This window comes from Salvelinus fontinalis, chromosome 12 (genome assembly GCF_029448725.1).
Source record: "Salvelinus fontinalis isolate EN_2023a chromosome 12, ASM2944872v1, whole genome shotgun sequence".
NCBI lineage: Eukaryota > Metazoa > Chordata > Actinopteri > Salmoniformes > Salmonidae > Salvelinus > Salvelinus fontinalis.
This window is the reverse complement of record NC_074676.1, coordinates 43,286,540-43,296,872: the sequence shown is the minus strand read 5'-3', so window position 1 is coordinate 43,296,872 and position 10,333 is coordinate 43,286,540. Positions and strand designations below refer to the sequence as shown.

General features: G+C 41.2%; 1 protein-coding gene across 1 annotated transcript; it reads left to right on the top strand.

The window, feature by feature from the left end:
* Positions 1-531: 531 nt before the first annotated feature.
* On the top strand, positions 532-9,751 carry LOC129867448 (uncharacterized). Its single transcript, XM_055940873.1, has 8 exons — positions 532-659; positions 928-1,003; positions 1,256-1,374; positions 1,846-1,882; positions 2,014-2,423; positions 3,887-7,520; positions 7,687-7,774; positions 8,117-9,751. Exons 2-8 carry the CDS (start codon positions 1,001-1,003, stop codon positions 8,290-8,292), a joined length of 4,467 nt encoding a protein of 1,488 aa, XP_055796848.1. The 5' UTR covers positions 532-659; positions 928-1,000; the 3' UTR covers positions 8,293-9,751.
* The last annotated feature ends 582 nt before the right edge of the window (positions 9,752-10,333 follow it).

Here is a 10,333-nt window from a genome sequence, read left to right as displayed (position 1 = left end):
GCCTAATAAAATTGTCCCACCCCCCCAGCTTGGGCAGCACTGCTACACTGCTTTTTTATAGTGACAAAGTGTTTGTGACACGTGCATGTGTTCCAATGATGTCATAATTATCTGGAGGTTCCATGTTGTCTATCAGCTTGGCTGTCCTTCAGAAAGCTGCTAATATTTGTACTACACAGATGTATTTTCATGTAGCTAATAATACCAGCAGAACTAAGGTAATTGATCGGCTCCATCAACATAACCCACTGGGCACAGACGTCAGTTTAACGTCTGGTTTTGATTTAAAGTTTGGTTGTTGTTAACTAACATGAATTCAATGTAAAATCAACAAAACTTTTCACCATGTCACTGGATTTAGGTTAAAAGTTGGGTGAAGAAAAGACTAAATGCCTTTCAAGTTGATTACTTTTTGCAAATCCAATTAGTTTTCTACGTTGATTAAATATCATCACATAGCTTTTTGGGGGTTGAAATGATGTGGAAACAACGTTGATTCAACCAGTTTTTGCACAGTGGGAAATGGTTCAGTTCACATACAGTCACTTTGTTTCAGTTTGAGAGATCATCCCGGACTTTGCCCCCTCTGCTGTAGCTGAGACGTCCCTGGGAGACATAGTCTTATTGTTCTATGATGTTTCTGACACTGAGACAGTCAGGTAAGGCCACTCACACTCTGTCCAGTTAGATTGTTGTGTGGAGATTAAGAGAGAGAGACTAATAAGAGAGAACTTGTTATGGGGCAGGTCAGGCATCATTCTTGGAGTCATTTGTAGGGTCAAGTCCCCAGCAGATCTATTTGAACCCCTCATTATTTGTGGCCATGTATTAACTACTATGTGAGTCTTTGACATGAAGACAGTGGTTAGTTTCTGCCATTGGGATTGCTCTGATGTTGTTTCCATTCTCTCCTGGTTATGACCATAGAGCCTTGTCCCAGTCTCTAGACCTGCCTGTCTGTGTGGTGGATGACCTCCTGCCCTCTGAAGCTGTCAATGAGATGGTAAGTTGACCTTTTGAGTTGACCATCATTTCATATTTCAACATTGATTCAATAAAATGTTCTAGTGATGCTATCATTGGAAATGTTGAAGTACCACAACCATCTCTGCTGTGTTGCAGTTGTTTAATTGGTCCAACGTTGCCAATGCTCCTCCACTCTTTAACAGTTAATCATTATTTCAGTATGATATTTGTTGTATATTAAGTTTGATATTAAGGTTGATTATTTGCAATATAATTACATTTCTACCAGGAGCAGAGCAATTCTGCCAGGAGCAGAGCAACCTCAGTGACGGAAACCACAGAAGAGGGGAAGCTCAACAGTGTGGAAGATCTGACACTTATGGACTTCCTTCAAAACCTAACTGAGAAGTATGTTCTGTTTTCTTTGGTACTATCACTCCTTCAAGGAAATAGGATCAAATTAGAAACTGATTCATTGGAAAAAAATGTTCAGTGCAAGAAAAGTTGTCACATTGCAATTTTGCCAAAACAACTGACACAAAGCAAGTATAACTTCACCGTCAGGCAAATATTTAAATAAAAACAATTCTGCCACGCATCCTGATATGACAACATTTCTAAGGCATCCTGATATGACAACATTTCTAAGGCATCCTGATATGACAACATTTCTAAGGCATCCTGATATGACAACATTTCTAAGGCATCCTGATATGACAACATTTCAAAGGCATCCTGATATGACAACATTTCTAAGGCATCCTGATATGACAACATTTCAAAGGCATCCTGATATGACAACATTTCTAAGGCATCCTGATATGACAACATTTCTAAGGCATCCTGATATGACAACATTTCTAACAATATTGTTTTCAGGCAATGGAGGGGGATTCGTGAGGGCATGTTTGACCCGGTAAGATCATGTTACTGACAATTTAATCAGATTACCATGAAAACTCTGCCTAATGTTTAACCTTGTTCATAAGCTTTTGAAAGATGCACTATGCAACATTTTTAAACACTTCTTCTGTTTCTGGAATACAGCTGACAAAACAACAGCTTGCCAGCTTGTGTCTGAGGATTGACCAGTTTTTATCGGACAAGCTGATGCAGATCATCATCCCAGGTCTTTACGAACTACTGGGCATCCAAGATGCTGCCTCCTCTCAATTGTCACAGAGATCTCTCACAGCGTCACTCACCAGCCTGTTAGACGATAAGGCTAACACCAAGTCCCGCGTGAGATTTACTGAGGCTGGTGTACCTAAGAGGCCAGGCAGACGAAAGTCTTACAATATCTTTCGCATCCCGACTCCCCACCCTTCCTCCAACTGTATGGAGCAAAAAGAGGAAGAAGAGCAGGAATCACAACAACATAAGTTCAAGGAGTTTTACCTGACTAAGGAGATGGGCAGTCTGGGCAGTGGAAGCTACCTGCCCAAGGGGGCCATGAGGTATGTTCTTAAAGGGAATTTTAACAACTTCATATTCATCTCCAGCATCACCATATGTGAAAATTACACATTTCCCTGCTTTGTAGTAAAAAAAGATAGAGGAACGTAACTGTTTCCAATAGTGCTGAGAGATTAGTGCTTTTTGAGGTTGATTTGGTTTCGATTCAAATATTTAAAAAATAATCACGGTTTTTGATTTCAATAATTTTTGTAGATATTGAATGCACTATGGATTATGTGGGTTGAATGCTGTAACAACACAGAATAAAAATATTGATAAAAGTCCCATTTGGGTAGTGACTGCCCATTACTGCTTATCACTTATTAACCATCATTTACTTTCTCATATCAAATATTTATTTGATGACTTTATTATTTCATTCCAAGTCATCAACTCATCTCTATAGAGCTGCTGCCTATGCTGCCTATGCTGTCTGACTCACTATTTTAGTAGTTCTAAGTAAATAAGGCATACTTTTATGACTGCTGAATACCAACTATCAATCACTTAGATCATGTATTTCCAGGTAGAGAAACCTCGCAAAGCAACTGCTTTTTATCGCTCTCATGCATTCTCTCGTCTCTCCGTCTCAGTCAATGAGGTCTCCGTGTCTGCTCCACACAGAGTGGACAAATAAGCTGGCGTGCAATGGATTATGGGAATGAATGACCATATTTTCTGTTCTAAACTATGTAGAATATTGGCCTGTTGGAAACTACAACTCCCTACTACATTGCATAGTTCGTGCTTGATCTGATTTATCTCTACAGAAACTGAGCATCGAGCTCACAGAAGAAGAAAAAATTAAATATATGGAATTCAAATAATTGAGTCGACGTCGGTCAATTATTTGTTTAAAAACCGAAAAATAACAAAAATGTTGGTTAAATGCTCAGCTCTAGATTCTAATGACATCATCAGTGTGCATCGTGTGATTTTAACCAATTATGAGTAGGCATAGCCTACCTATCTATTGGTTGATGATGTCATAGAAAACACTTATCGTCCTCTTTCTTTTTTACTACAAAACATAGAAATGCCAATTTTTCACATATGCTGATGTTGGGGTGGTGCTGGAGATGATGAATATGAAGTTGAAACATTTAGACATTTCCCTTTAACATTTCTTCAAACTGCCTTGTATTTACGATTGTCCTTGAAGTTATTAGAAGTTACAGTATTTGAAGTTTATAGCAATTTGGATTTTGCAGAGGATAGATATTGCCAGGATAGATAGATATCTACAGGCCAGTTTCAATACAAATTACTTTTACAAATTTTTGGGGGGGGGGTTTTAGAAATGAAGCAGTTAGGCTGACATCACACTAAGGTTTTTTCTCAGAGAAACAGCAGTGTTTTCCTCATTGTTTTCAATGGTGCAGATGTATTTGACACACTGAACGTGCATCACAGCCTTACATATTATTTGTTTGACTTTGATGATATCTGTTTTTTGTTCAAGGTCTCAAACCTCTCTGTCTGAGGTGCAGAAGAAAACAACCAACTCTGAGTCGCTACATGTCCTTTTAGGTCTCTCAGAGGACACCCTCGTCACCTGTGTGCAGGACAGCCTGCAAGGTTCTCTCTCCAAACTTGCATGCATGTCCGATTCTCCATCTGGAAGTGCAGGCTCTATGATGCTAATCCCTGCTGTAATGGCAGAGTTGGCTAAAGATGTCAAGTCGGCCGTATCACTGGTCGTTAAGAGTGCCTCCGCAAGTCAAACCTCTCTAGTGACATCTGGAAGAAGGGGAGACTCAGAGACCAAAGTGACTGAAAGCATGGTGAGAGAGCTGGCTGCTAAACTTGAAAAAGTTGACCAAGAGAGCAAGAGTCTAACAGGGCAAGTCATGACCACCATCTCTGACACAAAGGTGGCTTTTGTTGACGAGAACGAACACAGTTTGCTGGAAGTTCTGAAGGACAAGATCACGTTTTTGGCATCGCATGTTGGCTTCATTGACGATCTTGATGCCCTGATAAGGAAATATGAGAGCAGCTACAATATTAGTGAATCTGGTTCCTCCTGCACGCTCACGTCTAAGAGCATCCAAAAACTCTCCAGCCGGCTGTTTCTAACATCAGCAATGCAAGCAGTGAGTGGAGTTCTTGCCAAAAAAGTCAGTAGTTTGAGCTTTCCTAGTTCAGTCGTTCAGTCTGAGATAACAGGTGCTGTATCAGGTCAAACATTGTCTGGCATTGTAAAGACAGAGTCAATTCACCCAGTGGGCTCAGCAGCGTCAGTAGTTGTTAAGACTTTCGTGTCAGATATGAAGTCCTTGGCTGAATCTGAAGAGAGTCTGCAACAGAAGAGTGCCTGGTCTGCTGCTGCTCATATCTACCACAGAATCCAAAACAACTTGAAAGATTATTTCGGCAAGCTTCAGCGATGTGCCTTAAAGAGCATTGTCACATCTGATGACAACATCACAAATGCTGAGTTTAAGGAGACAGTTCCACTTCCTTGCTTAGACATGAAGTATAGGCCCAGTAAGAGTGAGCCTCAGTTGCCAGAGTCCACTGGTGAAGTTACTTTACAAAGAGGCCTAAGTGAGAGCTCAAAACTTCTTTGGGCACAAACTGACTCAGAAGAAAGCAAGCTCCTTCTGACAACTTGCACTAAAGAAGTCATCTCAGAGCTTCTGGTCTTGTACAACACTCAGATGTCAAAGGAGGACCCCCTGTACACTGTTGGAGAAAAAGGATCAGACTTCTCTATTGAGAGAGAACAATTTGTAGAATGTGTTCTGGCTCAGCTTGGGGATATCTCCCATTCCAGGGCCTCATCATCAATAGTATGTGAGTTCCCCTCTCAAATTGAGGACAGCAGAAGTAATGCCACAGCTTCTTTGACCAGTCTGTTAAATTGCATGAAAAAACTCTCAAGTGAGGAATTCAAGAGAAACGCCACTCAAGCAGTGAGTGAGTTCCTAGTTGAAAAGTCCACCAGTAGCTTAACTAGTGCAAAGCCTGCATATTCTGTAGCGTCCAGGTCTGGTTCCATTCAAAACCGGTACACATGGTCAAAGGATATTTGTGCAGATTCTGCTGCCTTTGGCATCATTGACACATTTGTGGAAGACCTGCAGAGCTTGGCGCAACCTGCAGAAGTAGAGGAGAGAGAACCTGACCTCCTGGAAAAAGCACAAAAGCTACAGAACAGGATCTGGTCAGCTACCACTAGTTTATATAACAATATTAAGAAGACATTAAAGGACTTCACCATTCACCAGCGGAGGTCAGACATGCTGAGCAGAATGTCCAGTGATATACCCACAGAGGACTCTGAACATCTTGGGACTAAGGAGCACATTTGTTTGGCAAGCCAGGACTTGAGGCAAGCTAGTAAGAGTGTGCCTCACTTGCCCAGTTTGAACCTTGAAGTGGCTCTATACAGGGGTGTCAGCGAGAGTTCAAAACTTCTCTGGACTGAAACAGACGAGGCTCTACTGACCAATAGTACCAAAAAGGTCATTTCAACAATCTTGACCTCATGCGAGGATCAGACATCAAATGCACCTTGCTTCTCCACAGTAGGAAAGAAAATATCTGATATGTCCCTTGAGGTCAACGTGTTGGTAGGTGGTGTTCTGTCTCAGCTGAATAACATCTCCTGGTCAAGGTCCCCAACACCATGTGAAGACATGTTTGAACGTCTCCAAGATTCTCCTGAGCGAACCTCTCCAGTAAGTCTAGATTGCAGCACGGCTGCCTCCAAAGGCATTGCATCTTCCCATAGTCTTTCAACAAAGAGCCTCCAGAAACTCTCTAGTCATGAGTTCCAAACCAAAGCTGAGAAAGGAGTGAGTGAGGTCCTCTCTAGATCATTTAACATTGTGGAGGAAGGTACAACAGATCAGTCTGTATCTACATCCACCACATCTACTGATATTATACAAACCATGGTGAAAGACCAGCAGGAGCTCACCCAGACCACCCATTCATCTGACATGGTATCTGGAACCTCCCTGCTCACCACTGGACAGGTTTCTGAGAAAAGGATCTGGTCTGTTGCTCGTAACATCTACCACAGTCTGCAAAGTAAGATTAAGGAGATTATCAGAAAAGATCTTCAAAGATCAGACACAACTCTTGATTCAATCAAAATGTTTACATATCAAAGCAGTTCTGCATCACTGAGAGCTAATCTCGGCCATCTTGAGGTCAACCAGAGCAGTGTTACATCTGGTGGAAAAGATGCCTGTGTGGACATTCCGCATAAATTACTACCTAAAACCACTGAGCTCTCAGGATCCATGCTGGAGGATAATGGCATGATCCGTTGTAGGAGTGCTGCCAGCCAAAAGACAAGAAAGTTCTCTTCTTCGCGCTCCTCCATCTCTCCAACACCTACTTCAAAATTAAGGCAGTCGCAATGGCACTTTGCTTTACCCGGGACTCCCATACCCACTGAGTTTCCTGCTCAGATTGACTTTCCCATTGTAAGAAACACAATCATTGAGGACTTCATTCACACAGAGGACTTACTTCCTCTAACCTTTGTTGACAAAGTTAGGCAAGCTGCTGGGGTGGTAGTGAACATTATGGTGGAAAGTGTTGAGAACACACAGGAAAATGGACAGGGTGCTTCTCATCTTGACGACCTCCGTTCTGCTGTTAGGAAATTGAGAAAAATAATTTCCACTTGGACCATCCACATTTTCAGTCATGAATTGGTGGATAAAGTGATAGCCATTCAGGACAGCCACAGCACTCCACATGTCTTAACATTGGAAGCAGCCAAAAGTGTTTCAGACTCCATTCTTTCAAGGCTGAAATGGGGAAAGGAACAATGTGCCATATCCAAGAAGCTCTCCTCCCATCTTCTCCAGATATTTGCTGAAGAGACAGTGAAGGGCTTCCTAAAACAGTGGTCAGATGAGTATGAAAATATAAACTTTGATGTTTCAGTCCAGAACGATCCAAAGACTTCTACTTGTATGGTCATTCTTCAAATGATCACCAAAGCCACTGCTAAATGTTATTTTGAGTCCACTACCAGCGTGGCCACCAGTGACATTGTAGAAGGCGTGTTTGATTTGGCAAGGGATACCATCAGCAGTACTGGAGAGCAGGTCCTCACCTTTAACACAAAGGTATAGTACACATACATCTTTCATGAATAACACTGCTGTTGACCTTTATGAGATATATGATTCTTTGGGTCATGGCATTGCACTGCTTTTTTGCAATTGATATGCTGTACTTTAAGATATCGAACATTTTCCAGTTTGTTTTACTGTGCCTTTTCCCACCAACCAGGCTTCCAAGAAAGTTAGTAAGAACCTCTGTCCTCAAGAGTCTCTGGAGTACCAGCCTCAGAACACTTCCCCTACTGTGTACTTTACAGGTAAGCCCTACTGTTGTTTAGGCTGCTGCTCAGTCAAGACTAAGATATTATTACTTTACCGTTCAACTAATTCATTTGGAAAGACATTGTACTCTCCTCTGAGTTGTTACCTATGACATACTGTACTGCGGGCTGGGTGGTAGCCTAGTGGGTTAAGAGGTTGGGACAGTAACCGATAGGTTGCTGGTTCTGAATCCCTGAGCTCACTATGCAAAATCTGTCAATGTGCTCTTGAGCAAGGCACACAATCCTAATTGCTTCTGTAAGTCGCTCTGTATAAGAGCGTCTGCTAAATGACAAAAAATTTAAATTGATGACATACTGGATGGTCTTTCTTTGCAGAGTCGATGACAAATTCTCATGGCTTCTTTGCTCCAGAGGGAAATTATGATATTGCATCGTCCTTCCCTCGTCCTTCCCAAGAGAAGAGTCGCAAACCCTCCCTTTTCACCAGATTGTGTAGAGCCATCACGAAAGGCTTTTCCAGCCCATTCAAATCTTCAAGGAAAAGCAAATAATTTCATTAAATTCCTCATTAAAACAACAAGAGCATTCATTTGTTCAAATCAAAATTGAATCGTATTGGTCACATATGCCGAAAACAACAGGTGTAGACTTTACTGTGAGATGCTTTATTACGAGCCCATTCCCAACAATGAAGAGTTAAAAAGTAAGAAGATATTTTCTAAATAGTAACACAATAACAAGGCTATATACAAGGAGTACCAGTACCGAGTCAATGTGCATGGGTGCGAGGTAGTTGAGGTAATACAGTATGTACATGTAGGTAAGGGTAAAAGTGACTAGGCAATCAGGATAGATAATAAACACAGTAGCAGCAGCTAGTGTGAAAGTCGGTCAGTGTCACAGTGAATGTGTGGGTAGAGTGTAGTGAGTGTGCATCGAGCCAATTCAAGAGAGTCGGTGGAAAACAATTAGAAAAATACATCAATAACAAAGGGGTTCAATGCAAATAGTGCAGGTAGCCATTTAATTAACGTTAAACAGTCTTATGGCTTGGGGGTAGAAGCTGTTAAGGAGCCTTTTGTCCCAGACTTGGTGCTCCCGTATCGCTTGCCGTGTGGTAGCAGAGTGAACAGTCTATGACTTGGGTGGTTGGAGCCTTCTGCCAATCATTTACATATCACTTACTTGATTTTTATTTTATTTGATGTCATATTGTAAAAGTATGTATCTGTTCTGCTGAAAATATGATTTTGAAAACAATGAATGTCTACAAGTGCTTCAGAAAACAGTTATATTTATTTTTGTATTTTCAAAAGACAGCAAATAGCCAATCAAATATCAACATAAGTGAAATGAAAGACAGATTTAATTTTCAGTGAATAATTGTCTTGTCCAGTGAGCAACTCAATGACAGCAATTCAATGACATCATTAGATCACCTCCAAGAAGCATCTTCAACTTTCACCTGACAACCCATTGGTTAAGACACATACACTAACCAAGTGTTTCTTACCTATCAAGAAGTTTGAGATCAGAAGCTTCTTCATTACCCCAGAAATGGAAAGGCTTTGAGACAAAGACAATCAACTGACAAGATAATGCACATACACTAACCCGGATGTTCTACTTGCCCCACTGAGTTACAGCAAAGTTATCATTTATGCATGGGTCCACGATCCACTCATAGCTCTCACAGCTATCTGACAGTTCTCAGAATACCAAGGAAGAAGTGTGTGATATTGGATTTTGTATCCTTCCCACTCCAAGTGATTTGGAGTCCCATAGGGTGCCGCATAATTGGCCCAGCGTCGTCCGGGTTTGGCCATCATTGTAAGTAAGAATTTGTTCTTAACTGACTTGTCTAGTGAAATAAAAATAAACTATTTAAGTTGTCTGCTATGTTGCTGTGTAAATCCACACACTGCAGGGGAATGATGACACATGCTGTGCTAACACATCATTACAGTAGTTGTCAGTTTTGTAACATAAATAAAGAGTTTGTCAAATACTCTATGTGAAATTATTTTCCCATAATGCCATTATTTCATGTCTTTTGTGGTATGTTTTCTCTCCCAAAATAGCATTTTTCCCCCTTATGTAACAGATGTATTATTTTGACACTGCACAGACTCATTTATATAAGCAATTATAATCCACATCACCGGGGGCAAACTACCTGCCCTCCAGGACACCTACACCACCCGATGTCACAGGAAGGCCATAAAGATCATCAAGGACAACAACCACCCGAGCCACTGCCTGTTCACCCCGCTATCATACAGAAGGCGAGGTCAGTACAGGTGCATCAAAGCAGGGACCGAGAGACTGAAAAACAGCTTCTATCTCAAGGCCATCAGACTGTTAAACAGTCACCACTAACATTGAGTGGCTGCTGCCATACATGTAAAAAAATTATCACTAGCCACTTAATACACTGCTCAAAAAAATAAAGGGAACACTTAAACAACACAATGTAACTCCAAGTCAATCACGCTTCTGTGAAATCAAACTGTCCACTTAGGAAGCAACACTGATTGACAATAAATTTCACATGCTGTTGTGCAAATGGAATAGACAAAATGTGGAAATTAT

Bases quoted from the DNA above. Each gene is read 5' to 3' on its own strand.
- LOC129867448 (XM_055940873.1), top strand. The intron at 2,424-3,886 runs GTATGTTCTTAA...TTTTTGTTCAAG, and splicing joins CTGCCCAAGGGGGCCATGAG to GTCTCAAACCTCTCTGTCTG. The intron at 7,521-7,686 runs GTATAGTACACA...CCCACCAACCAG, and splicing joins TCCTCACCTTTAACACAAAG to GCTTCCAAGAAAGTTAGTAA.